Source organism: Diabrotica virgifera, chromosome 9, assembly GCF_917563875.1.
Source record: "Diabrotica virgifera virgifera chromosome 9, PGI_DIABVI_V3a".
Lineage (NCBI taxonomy): Eukaryota > Metazoa > Arthropoda > Insecta > Coleoptera > Chrysomelidae > Diabrotica > Diabrotica virgifera.
In genome coordinates, this window is record NC_065451.1 from 204,341,563 (window position 1) to 204,359,149 (window position 17,587).

Here is a 17,587-nt window from a genome sequence, read left to right on the forward strand (position 1 = left end):
TCCTCTAGTAATATATAAATTTTAATAAAAAAGCTCTTGTAGAATACTTTTTATTATCAACAAATATAAAAGACAATTTTCTTACCCTAGGACAGACCAAAGAGCTATAATTGATTAAAATAAAATGCTGCAACAAAACCTTACTATACTTCGTTCACTTCCTAAGCTAAGACATCAGTTTTAGACTTCTGAACAGTGGATGTGTCGTTTCTTTGCAGCTTGTCATTGGTTAGAAATTAATTTTTAACAAATTTTAATTTATTTCTAACCAATGAAAAGCTGCGACTGCAAGACAAACCCACCGTTCAGGTGTCTTATATTACCTTGGAAGAGAACAAAGTATCGGCTACTACCTATAGCACAATAAAACAGATACAATACTGTAGTTAAAACTAAAACTTTGAGTCTTATGTTAAATAAAACAAATAAACATTTGAGAATCACAAATCACAGTTCAGTAAAGAATTACATGAAATTAGTAACATCTTCAACAATTTTACAGATTTAATACACTTTTAGAGTTTGTAATACTATGGGTTCTATATGAATTTAAGAAAAACCTTATGGAATGTAAATATCTATTATTGAGCCATGAAAAAATCATAATTAGAACTGGCTCTTCCATCATAATTAGATCCATGTGTGACTGTGCATCCGTAAATACAACTGTACTGAAATTAAAACAGATATAATGACAAATGACATTTTGTCAAACCCAAAGGTGGTATTAACAGTGAGTTTGACCTCAGTCTTCCGGTTTTACAGTTGCAACTGAAAGCATATAGGCTGTTTTTTTATGTCTTTGTTTTTCATTGGATGGTTGGTGTTTCATTGGAAGCCCCCTACCAAGGGGTAAATGTCTAAATCCTCTGCTGCAATTGTACCTACAGCACAGAAAAACTGTATAGAACTTGTCTTTTGCTGCGTTGAATACCATTTTTACAAAAAATTGTCAAAAACATGTTTTATTCAAATATTACATTGACATTATTGGGTTATAAATGCTATGTGATTTGGTGAAAATTGTTGGTGACTACAATGATAACTAATCGCATAAATGAGTGATTTTTCTTTTATTTTAACATGTTTGCTGCCAAGGGGGTATTCAAGTTTCGTCCTCATAGACCAGCTATTTAAATTGCCAGTATGTTTCGCATAGACCAGTTGGTCTATGCGAAAAATACAAGATCATAAAATAAATATGTAGGTATATAGAATTACAATTAAATTTAACGCTTCAGAGATTGTTTAAAGGCACTTAAGGACAAGTTAAAAAAATCTGTTTTATGAGGCAACCGATTAGCATGAACAAGAAGTCTGACCAGACCTATATTCACAGAATAATTAGTTCGACGAAAAAGAATATGAAATAGTGTATTCTCACGAAGGACACGGGAAGGAATGTGGAAACAAACCAATTGAAGCAGTTCAGGTGAATATATCATTCCGTTAAACAATTTAAAAATGAAGATGAGATCGAAATTAACTCGTCTAGTAGACAGAGGATCAAGTTCTAAGTATCTCATCATATCAGAATATGAATAAGGTCTGTGTAATTTAAAGGCACAGTGCATAAAGAACCGTCTTTGCACTCTCTCCAACTTTTGAACAGAGGATTGGACAAAGGGAGACCAGATTATAGTGGAATTTTCAAGCTGAGATCGGACCAGAGATCTGTATAAAATTCTCAGCGAAGAAATGTTATGAAAATCTCTTGTATGCCTCTTAATAAACCCTAGCTGCCTAAGAGCCTTATTACAAATAAAGTCAATATGCAAATTAAAGGATAAGCCTCTCTGAAAAATGACACCAAGATCCTTGACGCTAGTGACTCTCTCAATCAAAAAACCATCCAAATTGTAATCAAAATCTACCATTTCCACTGATCGATGAAACTGGATAACCTGACACTTGTCACGATTAATGACTAATCTGTTATTATCACACCAATTCGCAGATAAGTCGAGAGATTTCTGTAGCCTAGCACAATCAGAGTAATCCCGAACGGAAGAAAACAACTTTATAGCATCGGCATATGCCAACACTTCGCAGTCAGTCAATGATTTAATAGCATCGTCAATAAAAACTGCAAACAATAAAGGTCCCAAGTGGGACCCCTGAGGCGCTCCTGAGAGTAGAAAATACTCATTAGAAGTGAAACCATTCAGTTTGACACATAAAGACCTGTCCCGCAAGTAAGTTTTCAACCAGCAAAGAAGTTTACCACTCACACCAAAACATTCCAATTTATGCAATAAAAGGCAATGATCTACCTTATCGAAGGCTTTGGACAGGTCAGTATACCTAAATGGAATCCACCTGTAAACTGTCCACGAAAGCTTACAATATGATCCGTGTAAAGAAGGTTGGTCGAAATAGAATGGCCAGGCAGAAAACCATGTTAAGCAGTATGTAGTTGATTTTTCAAATTATCCGCCAAGAAATCAGTTACCAGGGCTTCAAAAATCTTAGGAATGGCAGAAAGAATTGTTATGGAACGATAATTACAAACAAATGACTTATCACCAGATTTGTGTATGGGTTTCACATAGGCTTTCTTAAACTGTGATGGAAAATGGCCCTCTGCCAGGGATCTGTTAAAAGTAAGCCATAATGGTCTACACAAAGAAAATGAACAATTGCTTAAAAACAAGTTCGATATCATATCAGGGCCTACTAGTATCAAGATTATCCAAGCAGTCCAAAACTTTAGTTATTTTAATAGTAAAAGAGTGAATAAGGCAGCGATTGCTATCAGATGGATCAACCCAGTCATCAGGGTAAGATGTGAAAGTATTATAGACAGTGCTGAAGAAGGTGGCGAAAGCATCAACAATTGACTGAGACTCACCATAGACAGAATCATTCAACTTCATACAACCAGGAATATCAAAATTACTCCGCATAGAACGGTTTTATATTTTCATTAAGTAATTCCTCAGTACTTTCAACAAACTCCGCATAACAATCTCTACTTCTCTGCTTACACAATGCTCTCAGAGTACAAAAATCTTCATAATCATCACAACAACCTGTCTTTTTAACGCAAAAAGATAGGAATAAGGACTTTTAAAATAACGCAAAAGATAGAAGACATAATACATTACAAAACAAAAAGAGATGAAACTAGTGGAGATGGAAATTATTGTTATAAACGTAAAAATTAACATTACATTACATACATAGTTTCCTACCTTTAGACGTATCAGATAAGTATGACAACTGTCACTGTGACAGTAGAATTTTATAAAATACTCCTGCCACAGACGCCTAAAGGTAAGAAACTATGTAATTTAATATTAATTTTTACGTTTATAATGATAATTTCCACCTCTACTAGTTTCATCTCTTTTTATCTCACAACCTAATATGTTTTCCATCTTTTGCGTTATTTTTCCGGTTATTAGTGCGCTCATCACTGTATAAGTTGCTTGGTAGCAAACCTGCCAAGTAATTAATTAAGATTTTTTCATGACTATTAGTTTGATCCATAATATCCATTTAACTTAGTATATGAATTAAAGCAGTGATTCCCAAAGTGGTCCAGGTGGACCCCCAGGGGTCCACGAGGGACTCAACGGGGGTCTACGTTGGCGTGAATTAAAAATAAAGGTTCACAAGTTGCAAGTGGGAGTCCACGAAAATTTTATAGCGATTTGGTATTTATTTAAAAAATTTGCATTTTTTTATTGTAAAATATCAATGGAAAAAATAATATTTTAATAGTAGTGACTCAAAAATGTTATTATAATCCATCATAACAAGTTATTTTGATTAAAAAGCAAGTTTTTGATAAAATTTTAGTGTAAAAAACGTTAAAATACCGTTTTCACATTTTCCTCCATTACCAAAACACATGTCTTTCGATTTGACTGAAAATTTGCCCACAAATAGCCAAAACACAGAACTTTAAGTGGTTAAAAGAATTTGTATCGTTTTACAATACAAAAAAAATACGTGGAATAATATCAGAGTCAAAAATATAGGCGTCTACTGTAAGTACAATTAATTCGGAAAATATCGATCATACGAAAAAAAATGGTTAAGAAAATTATAATAATTATTGTAAATACAATTTATTTGGATCAATTTCAGTTCCTACCATTTTTGTCGAAAAGTTAAGAATTGCGGAGATATTGAACAAAAACCACTGCTATCAAATCAATCAGTGCTTATGCTCGCGCCTTTACCGCATACGTACTACCTGAAATATTGGTTTTAGCAAAAACATGAAAGAAATCAAAATTGTATAAAATTTAACTCTCTCCATTTTTGTATGGGTACATTTTTGTTATAAAACTAATAATAAACGAGATAATTCAATAATTATGCTGTAACTGTCACTCTTTCCTCCATAACTCGGAAAATATCGACGGCACAAAAAAATTTATAATAGAATAAATTATACGAAATCATATTTTTCACAACTTCAGTCCTTACACTTGTTGTCGAAAAGTTAAATATGGCGGAGATATTGATCAAAAACGGTTCTCCTTTATTCGCGATTTTAAATTTACACTATTGACCCCCTTAAGATTAGAAAAATAGAATCTTGCTTGGGTAGCTCGGCATGCAAGATCAAATGCTAACCCGACTGTACTATATAATTTTGACTCTTTATTGCATGTAACTTTTCTTGTATTGTAAAACTATACAAATTCTTTTTCTTTTAACCATTAAAGTCTTGTGTTTTGGCTATCTGTGGGCAAATTTTCAGCCAAATAGAAGAACATGTATTTTGGGAATGGAGAAAAATGGAAAAAACAATATTTTAACGTTATCTACGCTAAAGTTTGATCAACAACTTGTTTTAAAACAAGAAACTTGTTATAATGCCTAATAATCACATTTTGGACTTTGGACAACCCTTCTATTAAAACATTATTTTTTCAATTGATAAATTACGATAAAAAATGCAAATTTGTTTAAATAGATTCCAAATCACTGTAAAATCGCTTAAAATGATATATTGAGCAAAGAAAATAAGACGAAAAAGACCTTCAATGTCTTATTTTTACCCCCCCCCCAAAGCAGCAGGGGGTCCACCGAAACCAATATATTTTTTAAAGTGGTCTACGAGAAAAAATAGTTTGGGAACCTCTGAATTAAAGCATACCCAGTCACTACCACAAACATTACAAATAAAAGTTTAACATCGTTTTGATGCTAAAAATGGGGAAGGCATACTTTTCCGGCAAATAATTCTGAAATCACAGTAATCCACAGAGATAAAATGAAAAGAATGTATGAGATGCCTACTTGATGGCTGCCTGGCAACTGGTAAGGTTGTCCTCCTATTTCATCCACATGAAAGCCCATTGGAAATATCACAGCAGCCAAGCAGAATAAAACCACTAAAACAAATGTGGATTTTACTACAGGCCTGAATATGAGCCCTAACAACTGTATTTTGTAGTAAGCAGTTATTTTGCCAATAAAATGCCAATTTACCCAAAATTCTTTTGTTTAATTTTTTAAAATAATTGTAAATATGAAATTAACATTTTTTATAGTTTATGGAACTATTCTTACAATCTAATTATATATTTTAAATTGATTACTAACGTATATTCGCTAATCTGAGACACAACTGTCTAGTGATGTTGGTATTTTTTTTGGGAAGTTAGGTTGCTAGGCGTGACTGGAAATTACTAGACAACCAAACAAACCTGCTCATACCCAGTATTATTAACAGTAAACAGACATAAATAACATAAATCTTAAGCCAATCTATAATTATTTATTTACACCATTATAATGTATCAATAATGTTATGTATTTAGTAGTTAAGATCTAAGGCTACTAATGTCTACCTTAGTTACTAATGTTTTTATGTTTCTAGATTAATATAATGTTGTCACTGTCATTAAATATAAATGAATAAATACTGTTAACATGTCCATTTCTTGTATATAAAATTGGCGACGAGATTAGTAGAATGGACATTAAAAAGCTAAAAAAAGTACGAGCCTGTTTACGAGGCACTCTGACAAAAACTGAAAACTGTTTACATGAACGAGAAATCACAAATGAAGAAATTGAATCCAGATTACATACATTAGACGAAACTATAAAGAAATTTCAAAATATACAGTATGATATCGAACAAGAAACTGAAGACGCAGATATAGAACAAGAAACACAAGAAAGATTTGAATTTGAAGAAAAATATACAGTGATGAAGACCAAATTCCTAATTTTGCGAAAGAAAAATGGATCAAACGACCAAGATGTTTTATGTAGTACGAAAATTCAAAACATAGAGAATAAGATACAATTACCAAAAGTTAATTTTCAACCATTACAAGAAACAGAAACAATAACTTTACAAGGATATTGACGGTATTTTTCCTATTAAATAACATCACAGATGAGCAAAGTAAAATTTATTTTCTATTATCTACGATTTCTCCACAACTTTATGATACTTTACATAATCTTTGTTCTCCGGAGGATCCATTAAATAAAAGCTGTGAAGAATTAATTAAACTACTTGATGACTTTATTGATCCTAAACCTAGTTTGTGGGCTCAACAACATAAATTTGTTACACATTTACAACGACAAAATTAAACTGTTGCAACATACGCTGCAGAACTCAAGAAACTTGCTTCTAACTGTGAATTCAAATGCCAGAATTGTTGTAAGTCCACAATAGATGGATTTTTATCGTTACAGTTTATCAGAGGATTGCATGACAGCGAAATTCGAATAAAAATTCTACAAGACAGAGAAACACACACATTCTCAAAATTAGTTCAGATAGCTACATCAATTGAAATGGGAAAAATAGAAAACAATAAAATATCTGCAGACATACGTAATGAAATTGAAAAGGTGAACAAATTATCGACATCATTAAAGATCATGTACTTACAAGAAAAAACATGAAAATATAACATTAAAAGACTTAAGGGGAAAATGTTTCAGATGTGGACAACCAGATCATAGATCCAACGAATGTTGGGCCATTAAAAGAACTTGCCACAAATGTCAAATAGAGGGACACCTAGCAAACGTTTGTTTAAAAAGAAACAATGCACTCCAGATTGCACCAGTAATACAAGTGAAGAATCTATCGGCGAAATAAACCTTGTTAAGGATGAACGATCTGAAAAACATACAATTACAATCAGTATTGAAAATAGGCCAGTTGCTATGGAATTTGATACAGGGGCTACACTATCTCTTATATCACTAAAATTGTACAAACAATTGAACATTCCAAAGAAAATTTTTAAAACAGACTTAATATTAAGAACTTACACAGGAGAAGTAATCAAACCTACTGGAGTTGCTTATGTTAAATGTAACTACAAGAACCAAACCTTCTTCAGCAAATTATACATTATAGATCAAGGATCAACAGAAGACCAGCTATTACTAAGATTAAGAGAGGTACTTACCAAGTTAAAAGAAAATAACCTACGGGCGAATAAAGAAAAATGCCAATTTTTTAAAAAGAACATAAACTATTTAGGACATACAATTAATAAAGATGGGCTCCATAAGAACAAAGACAAAATTAAAGCTATAATAGGTATGGAACGGCCTTCTAATATAAACGAATTGCGAACTTTTCTGGGTATGGCTAATTACTACAACAAATTTATTGCTAATCTTGCGTCTATATCAAATCCTCTAAATCAACTCTTGAAGAAAGATAACAAGTTTACCTAGACTGTGAAATGCGAAGAAAGTTTTAACAGAATTAAAACGGAAATTGCAAGTGAAAACGTATTAACACATTTCGACCCGAGAAAACCTCTAATCATAGCCACGGATGCTTCACCAACAGGACTTGGAGCAGTCCTTTCACACATAGTTGAAGACGGCTCAGAAAGACCGATAGCTTTTGCGTCAAGAACTTAAACCAATGCCGAAAAGAAATACAGTCAGATTGATAAGGAAGCGACTGCGATATACTGGGGTATAAAAATTTTTTTTCATTTTTGCTATGGACGAAAATTTACTCTGATTACTGACCACAAACCGTTAACATCAATCTTTCATCCCCACCATAATCTACCAGAACTGAGTACAATGAGACTTTTTCATTATGCTCATTTTTTATCTGGATTTGATTATGATATACAGTACAGAACAAGCACAAAAAATGCTAACGCAGACTTTTTGTCGCGGTTTCCTGTTGAGAACACAAATACATATGAATAGATCAACATGGCTTATACCAAATACAGCAAATTCAGATATTAGAAATTAGCCCAGATATAATCGCTAAGGAGACAAAAAATGATATCGAATTACAGAAAATAATTAAAGCACTAAGAACAGGTCAATCTCTGAAACAATATGGATACAAAGACAATGAATTTACTTTACAAGATGACTGTATTTTAAGAGGAACAAGGGTAGTAATACCACATAAATTTCGTAAATTTATTCTTAACGAACTGCACGCGGGACATATTGGTATATTAAAGATGAAACAACTAGCACGCAGTCATGTCTACTGGAAAAATATTGATAAAGATATTGAAGAAAAAGTGAAATCATGTAGATCATGCCGTTTAGAACAAAATGAACCACCAAAGACACATTTACATCACTGGGAAGAGCCCACAGGTCCCTGGCAAAGAATCCATATTGACTTCGCTGGACCAATTTCTGGTTCTCAACTATTCATTGTGGTAGATGCATATACAAAATGGGTGGAAATTATATCTACAAAGGTTAACAACTAGCTCGTGGTGTATATAAACGCTAAGACAAATATTTTCCACGTTCGGAAATCCCTATGTGCTTGTATCTGACAACGGCCGACAATTTGTTTCAGCAGAATTTAACAAATTTCTATCCAATTGCGGTATCACCCATAGAACTATTGCTCCATATCACCCAGCAACGAACGGTCAAGCAGAACGATTTGTACAAACTATAAAAAGGACCCTGCGCAGCTTAGCGGGGGAGAGCAATAGCTTAACTGATAAACTACTTAAAGTACGAACACGTTTGCGTCGTACACCAGGTGTTAACGGTTTCACTCCGTATGAGCTTATGTTCGGACGAGAAATTAGAACGGATCTTCATGCAATGTTAAGAAAACCTTGCAAACACACAACTTCCTTTCCATCAGACAGGCCTACACCTGGTAGGGAATTTGCCTTGGGAGACAGAGTTCAGGCTAGAAAGTACTGCAGTGATCAACGATGGGTATTTGGAAAGGTAATCAGACGCATATGTTACTTACATTATGAAATACGAACAGATGATGGTCTACTTTGGAAACGTCACTTAGATCAGCTGCTGCCAGCACCTCTAGTCTTGTAGTTGGGAATTGGGGCGGAGGACTGTTATATATTTAGTAGTTAAGATCTAAGGCTACTAATGTCTACCTTAGTTACTAATGTTTTTATGTTTCTAGGTTAATATAATGTTGTCACTGTCATTAAATATAAATGAATAAATACTGTTAACATGTCCATTTCTTGTATATAAAAAATAACAATGAGAATATTATTTATTGTGCAAAATAAATATTTTGAAGAAATGAATTCCACAAAATTTTATGAGCTTAGTATACACTCCCACTATTTAAAATTCTTCTTTTTTTTTAATGAAAGATTAAGTTGATTTGAGCAGTTAATAGTGAGGTAGGAATTTTTGTGTTGTATGTTTCCTATTCCTAATGTGTCAAAATGAATATAGGCTGAGCAAATTCACTTTATTTAATTGGGAACTTGCACATTTTTTTAATACATAATATTGTTCAGTTTTATTTAAAAATGAGATTTCCACAATTTCACGCTTCAAATAAAACTCATAATAACTTAGAAGCACAAATTTATAATCTTCTGTATTTTATTTTATTCTGGCCTTGGTTCGGAACCTTTAGCCACGTAACTACATATACAATTATTATTCGTTCATAAGTATAAAATTGTCCAGTATACACTTAAAAATAAAAAAAAAATAAAGCTTACAAATAACAATGCCTACGTACTATGTTAATAAATACAACTATATTAATTTTTTTTTTCACTACGGTAAGAACTAAAAACATACATAGGTTACAAAATAATATAATTAATTAGAGTAAATATCTCATTCATACATTACATAATACAAAAGAAATACCTATTCATTCAAACGATTAGTTTTACATTCACACTTTTAATTTAATTTTTTGAAGAAATGTCATAATTAGTTTAAAATTTTTAATGTTATCCCCACTTAATAGCACATTTAAGTCTAGGGGAGTACTTAAACCTGCTTTCAGCAATTCTTGTAGCAGCCACATACTTGCATTGAGATTTAAGGGACAGTTAAAAAATATATGATTTAGATTAGCTATGCTAGTTCCACAGTCACATCTGCCTGTTGGGAGAACTCCGATTTTATGTAGATGCTTCGGGAAACATCCATGATCTACTTTTAATCTTAGGATGGTCGACACTGTATTTCTACTTAGTACAACAACTTTGTAAAATTGGTTAACAGCTACTGTTGGTTGTAATTTAAACAAATTAGTGCCTGTACTTTCACCGAACTGAATCCAACGTCTATCCCATTTACATTTAATATGCTGTTTAACGTATGCAAAAAGATCACATGTGTTAAGTTCTTCAATCAATATTTGAGGGTACTTTAGTGGATTTTTAGCTATTGAATCCGCAATACTATTACCTAATATGTCTGAATGTCCCTTAACCCACACAAATTTAACACTATATGTTGAAGCTGATAATTTTAGTAATTGTTGCAATATTTTTAATATAAATACACTTGCGATCATAAAAATCGGGTCAATCGATGAATTATTCAAGTTAGATGTCTCGAATTTTCTAAACCTGTTGTCCGATTTGAGTGATTTTTTTAGTATGTTATAGCCTTATTCTTTAACAATATCGCTATATTAATATTGTTGCTAGACAGGTAAATTGTCATTATATACCGGGTGTAACAATCGTACTGTGTTTATTCCTCAAAGTTCGGAACACCCTGTGGAATGTATTAGCATAGATAAAATATTGAAATTTAAACTTGATTGTAGCCTTAGTCTTTCTTAACATTCTCTTTTTTGATTTATTTGTTTATGTTGGATAATAAACAAGTTAGGCACGTTAACAAGTAACCATGTTCTGCATCAATACAGGGTATTTCTAAAAAAGTGCGTCAAACTTTAAGGGGTAATTCTGCATAAAAAAATAATGACCGTTTTCTTTATAACCGTATGTCCGCAAATTCTACGGTTTCGAGATACGGGATGTTGAATGTTTTCTTACAAACTGACGATTTATGTAATGCTCTAAAACCGATTGAGATATGCAAATGAAATTTGGTAGGTGCTAAGAGGTAGTTATGGCGCATTTTTTTGACATACAATTAAGAATTTTATATTCACCATTGGCGTGCATACGGGATGTATCTAAAATGTTTATACCCGTATGCACGCCAATGGTGAATATAAAATTATTAATTGTATGTCAAAAAAAGCACAATAACTGCCTCTTAAAACCTACCAAATTGCATTTGCATATCTCTACGGGTTTTAGAGCAATAAATCAATCGTCAGTTTGTAAGAAACATTTCAACATCCCGTATCTCGGAAATGAAGCATTTACGGACATATGTTTATAAAGCAAACTGTCATTATTTTTTCATGCAGAATTACCCTTTAAAATTTGTCGCACTTATTTAGAAACACCCTATATTGATGAAGAACATGGTTAGTTGTTAACGTGCCTAACTTTTTTGTTATCCAACATAAACAAATGAATCAAAAAAGAAAATGTTAAGAAAGCCTAAGGCTACAATCCAGTTTTAATTTCAATATTTTATCTATGCTAAAACATTTTACAGGGTGTTCCGAACTTTGAGTTATAAACACAGTATGATTGTTACACCCGGTATACAATGACAATTTACCTGTTTACCAACAATATTATTATAGCGATATTGTTAAAGAATAAGGCTATAACATATTAAAAAATCACTTAAATTGGACAACAGGTTTAGAAAATTCGAGACATTTAACTTGAATAATTCATCGAGTGACCCGATTTTTATGATCGCAAGTGTATATTGCTGTTAATTGTGACTCTAAAGTTTTGTAATGCATTTAATACTGATAGTGAATCACTGCACACAACAATTTTGTTCCATTGTTTCTCATAACACCGTTCAAGAGCTTTATATATAGCACATGCTTCTGTATTTAAAAATTCTGTATATATTCTGAAAAATATTCTGTATTTTAAAATAGTTTAAACTACCCGTGACGTCACATAGTTGATGATTATATTTATATTCACAGTTATATTTAGGTGTATTCTTTTCTTCTTCTTTAGTTTATTGCCTCCACCTACTTGGGTATTTGGCCAGCTCATCATCGCGGAATAAGGGAAAAATATTTATATTCTAATGACATTTATCGTATGTCATGTTAATAATATATACCAGTTTGTTGAGATTGGAGTTTGATACAGTTTTTGAAGGAAAGGAAAGAAGGTTTACTATGGAAAATAAAAGAAAACACTATTCGCACAGTGCATCTCCCCTTTATTTACAGTCACGTGATACGCTGTCAAATTTTGTAAGGACGTTTTAACATTGAGTCTTATGGGATTATTTTGTTAAGCTTGAATAAATTATTTTGTAGTGGTAATAACTGAATACAATTGTTAGAATTCATTAGTTATTAATTTATAGTGCAATTTACAGTGCAACAAAAATATTTTCTTTTCATTAATAAATATTTATAGACATAAACTGTGATAGTGAGGTTACGTATACAATACATAATCAAACTGATAATCAATAATGGAAAGTGAAGAATTTATATCAGATTAAGTGCGTTTTTATTTTCTGTTTATATTAATACATAATATCTCTAGCGAGACATGGCATTTTTTTTAAATATCCCATTTAAACATACACAAAGCGTCCTTATAAAATTTAAAAAAACCGCCACCATGAGCAGGTCGGTCGATTTTGATTTCTTCTTCTACAGCACTACAGCCCAAATTGAGCCTTGGCCTCCTTTATTTTTTGCCTCCACCCTTGCCTGTCTGTGGCTGCTCTTCTCCATACACGGACTCCTAAAAGGGCTTGTGCGTCGCTGTTTACTGTGTCTTCCCAGCACTTTCGTGGCCTCCCAACCGGTCTCTTTCCTTGCATTCTAGCATTCAGTGCTCGTTTTGGTAGCCTATCCTCTCCCATTCTTATCACATGTCCGGCCCATTGCAATCTTTGTAATCTAATGAAGTCTCACAGGGGCGTTTCCTTATAAAGTTGATAAAGCTCGTTGTTGTATCGACTTCTGAAGATTCCGTTTTCCCTCACAGGTCCTAGTATTCTCCTAAGTACTTTCCTTTCGAATGTGTCGAGTTTGTTTTTGGATGTTTCTTTCAGCACCCAGGCTTCACTGCCATAGCATGTTATTGGTCGAATTAAGGTTTTATAGATTCTTATCTTTGTATTTCGGTGGACACTTTTAGACCAAAATATATGGGAGAGGGCAAAATAAGCTCTGTTTGCCTGCGTTATTCTCTTCCGTATTTCTCCATCTTATGATCCGTCGGCATATATTTCTACTCCCAGGTATGTAAACTTTTCAACCGTTTCAATGTCATCTTCGTGTATAATGTTTTCTGGGACTATATTTCTTCTCGTCTGAGTCATTATTTTTGTTTTTTCTGTGTTAATTTCCAGACCTAGCATTTTTGTTTGTGTTCTTAACTCTGCATGTTTCCTGTGCTCCTGTTGATGTTCTACTCATAATATTAATATCATCAGCATAAGCGGCCAGTTGAACCGTTCGGTTGGTCAGTAGATTTCCTCGTCCAGTTTGCATTTGCCTAACCGCATACTCCAGTGCCAGGTTAAACAATGTTGGGGCCAGCCCATCTCCCTGTTTTAGTCCCTGCGAAATGTTAAAAAAGTCTGTCCGGTGGTATTCGTTGTATTCGTACACATACCTGAGTTTCATCCATTGTGGCTTTAATGAGTCTTATTAACTTGTGTGGTATTGCCAATTCAGCCAATATATAGTATAGTTTGTTCCTTTTGACTGAGTCATATGCCTGTTTGAAGTCTACAAACACATTGTGAACATCAACATCGTGTTCCCATGCTTTGCTCAAGATCTGTTTTACTGTGAATATTTGATCCAGTGTCGATCTTCCCCGTCGGAAGCCCGTCTGATACTCTCCAATAATATTTTCTGCTAGTGGTTGGAGCCGCTGGTTTATAATATACGTGAGGACTTTATATGCTGTACATAGTAGAGAGATTCCACAGTAGTTTTTGCACTGGAGTTTGTCTCCTTTTTTATAGATCGGGCATACTATACTTTTCTTCCAGTCGTCGGGTATTTTCTCTTCTTGCCATACGTCTCTGATGAGCGCGTGGATGTGACTTGCTAGGTGGTCGCCACCTACCTTATATAGTTCTGCTGGTATTTCATCAACTCCCGGAGCTTTATTGTTTTTCTGGGCCTTAATGGCTTCGAAAACTTCCTCTATGGTTGGAGCTTCTACTCCATTCTCTTCTACGTAGATCATACCCATTTCATCTTCCATGTCTACTTGAGTTCCAAGTAGTGTCTGAAAATAATGCTTCCAGGTTTCTGTGACTTTCTGTTGGTCACTGATTATTTGCCCACTTTCATCTTTACATAGACTTGTTTGAGGTTTATACCCACTTTTTATCTTTTTTAGGTATTCGTAAGCCCCTCTAATTTCGTTGTTTTTGAAATGTTCTTCCATTTTTTCTATTTGTCCATTTTCATAGGCTCTCTTTTTATTTCTACATGTCTTGTGTGCTTTCCGTCTTGCGACTTCAAATAATGTTCGTCTTTCCCATGTTCTTCTTGTTATGTACATTTTGTGTGCTTCATTTCTTTCCTCGATTGCTTGTCTGCACTCGTCATCAAACCATGCTGCTCTTCTCTCATTTTTCTTGTTTCCCAGGGTGGACGCTGCTGCTGTCAGTACTGCTGTTTTGATATTAGTCTATTTGCCCTCTATGGAGTGCAGTTCTAGCACCCTTAACTCATTTGCGACTTCTTGTTCGAACTTCTCTTTACATTCCTGAATCTTCAGTTTTTCCAGGTCCAGTTTGTTTGTTCTTTGTTGTCTTTCGTTTCTTTTCCTGTTAACTCTGCATCTAAATTTGGTTTGTACTAAAAGATGGTCTGATCCACAGCATGCTCTGCGTCGTGTTCTCACATCGGAGATACTACTGGCTGCCCTTTTGTCTATCAGCACATGGTCAATTTGATTGGTTGTGGTTCCATCTGGTGAAATCCATGTCATTTTGTGTATGCCTTTATGTGGGAAGCATGTGGAACTTATAACCATGTTTTTACTGGTGGCAAAATTTATCAAAAACTCCCCATTCTCGCTTGTTTCATTGTGCAGAGTGTTTTCCTATTGTGCCATAGAACTGCGGTTCCTTGCCTATTTTAGCATTCATATCACCCATTATAATCTTGATGTCATTTTTTGGCGCATTATCATATACTATCTCCAGCTGTTGGTAAAAGCTTTCCTTTGTATGTTGCTCTTGATCTTCTGTTGGACAGTGAATGTTTATCATTGTTAGGTTGAAGAAGTGGGTGCGAATTCTCAACTTACATATCCTTTCACTGACTGCCTGGAAGTCGATGATTTTTGACTTAAAATCATTATCCACCACAAATGCGATTCCACATTCTTTGCTTCCTTGTTCCTTCCCACTATATAGAATTGTGTGCGTTTTAGTGTCCCTGACACCTTTCCTCAGCCATCTTGTCTCCTGAAGAGCAGTAATCATGAGCTTATATCTTTTTAGTTCTTGCAGAAGTGTGGTTTGAGCTCCTGGTCTATTTAGCGTCCTCACATTCCAGTTTCCAAATGCATAGTCCATGTTTCGTAGCTTGAGTCGTTTCCGAAAGTTCCGTCCTATATTCTGAGACAAATGTTCAGGTTTCGTAACAGTGTTTTTTCCGGGAGTGGGTTGTCAGCCCACTGCCCAACCTTCCTCCTTTATCCGGGCTTAGGACCGGCAGTGGTGACTCCTGAGCTACTCGATTCACCCATTTGTCACCACAGGCGGAGTTCGATTTTGATTTGACACTTTGTTAACGCTTGGAGCGAATAAGTGTTCTTTATAAAAGTGACAGTTAATAATTATTCATACTCAAATCACAGGTGCAAAAAATTTGTGTTGACAACTGACTACCTACTCGTATGTTTGATTTCAAAGCCTTCTTTGCATCAGGCTGATAAAACTTAAGAAAGCTAGGAAAAGCAAAAAATGTTCCAATATTTAGTTGTCTTCGGTTTTCAATTATCAAAGAATTTCGGTAAATTGGCATAATAACTGGCTGGTCCAACATATTTATAATTGTTAGAGCTCGTACAAGTTATATAAAAACACTTACTAGCTGTAAATCCCACCCATCTTGCATAAGGTACCACATTTCTATCCCAATGTGAAGATGCAAGAAGAATAATGGTAGTTGTGATACAAATACATCCAACAAAAATACAGACTAGTGCTAAAAGCCATTCTGGTTGAAGTTCTGGAGTGAAACACGTTTGAGGTCTATTGTAGAGAGTCATACAACTCCACATTAGGCCCAGCCTGGTGTCTCCTAAATCGCAAGAATGAGAATTTAATTCCTGTTAATTAAAATTAAAATAAGTCTTACCTCCTACATCTGTAATGATCCAGTCTGGCATAGCCAAACTAACTATGGCAAAAATATCGGCCGCCATAAAAAGAGTTCCTGAAATTAAAGTTAATTTATCCATTATTCCAGTTACACAAATATTTACATCAAGGTTCTATTCTATTTATTTTTCTCAAAGTTCTTCTTCTTTTTTATAATTCTGTAAAACTTGAAACTGTCGAAAAAAGTGATAGCAACCAAGGCCGTCGTCTTAGATGTGGCAACAGTGTCGATCTGTCAAATAGGGGGCCTATTTATAGGTGTATAGTGGGAAGAATACAATTTTAAAGTTTATTTGAATTCACCTCCGAATAAGTTATTCGGAGGTTTATTTGACAGATTTACATGTAATCTGCCGGATAAACTTCCTAATAAATAGTTATTCGGAAGTGAAAAGACCGGGCCTAAACCAATAAAAATTATAAATGTGACATAATAAAAATATTTTAATAGGAAAGGTAGGCGATCGAAAATAAACTCATATAAAAAGAAATTTCTTTGGTACTTTGAATTTTAAATATATTTTTTGTGCACTTTTCTTTCTTGTCACTTTTGTCTTTTGTCAGATTATATTTTATTTTGAATTAATTTAGTTTAATTAGGAATAAAAAAAGAATGTGTGTGTACTTATATTTGTATGCACGTAAGAAGTTATACTTCTATTATAATATAATCTAAGTTCATATTATGATTTCAACGAAATCAATATACCTACCTATCTACTTTAAACAGTTTTTCTGTATTGTATTTAAATATTAAACTAATTTTAGAAAGAACAAAAACAATACCAAAAATTAAAAAAAATAATGTGTGTGTACTTTGTACGCACGTAAGAAGTTATTCTTCTATATTCTATTATATAATTTTAACGAAGTAAATATACTTAACAGGTTATTTGTATTCTATTTA

The 17,587-nt window shown here is 33.6% G+C and overlaps 1 protein-coding gene across 2 annotated transcripts; it reads right to left on the reverse strand.

Moving 5' to 3' along the window:
- Positions 1-34: 34 nt before the first annotated feature.
- LOC114329776 (uncharacterized protein C16orf52 homolog B) lies at positions 35-16,821 on the reverse strand. 2 transcript variants are annotated; one of them, XM_050662478.1, is made up of 4 exons: positions 16,658-16,821; positions 16,388-16,600; positions 5,260-5,354; positions 35-884 (listed from the first exon to the last, which is right to left on the reverse strand). In XM_050662478.1, exons 1-4 carry the CDS (start codon positions 16,758-16,760, stop codon positions 861-863), a joined length of 435 nt encoding a protein of 144 aa, XP_050518435.1. In that variant the 5' UTR covers positions 16,761-16,821; the 3' UTR covers positions 35-860. The 2 variants fall into 2 exon arrangements, with proteins under 2 accessions (XP_050518435.1, XP_050518434.1); XM_050662477.1 differs by having other exon boundaries at positions 35-5,354; positions 16,658-16,819.
- Positions 16,822-17,587: the final 766 nt, after the last annotated feature.

Bases quoted from the DNA above. Each gene is read 5' to 3' on its own strand.
- LOC114329776 (XM_050662477.1), bottom strand. From the start codon at position 16,760: ATGGATAAATTAACTTTAATTTCAGGAACTCTTTTTATGGCGGCCGAT. The intron at 16,601-16,657 runs GTAAGACTTATT...CTTGCGATTTAG, and splicing joins GATCATTACAGATGTAGGAG to GAGACACCAGGCTGGGCCTA. The intron at 5,355-16,387 runs GTAAGTGTTTTT...CATTTGTTTTAG, and splicing joins ATGGGTGGGATTTACAGCTA to TGGTTTTATTCTGCTTGGCT.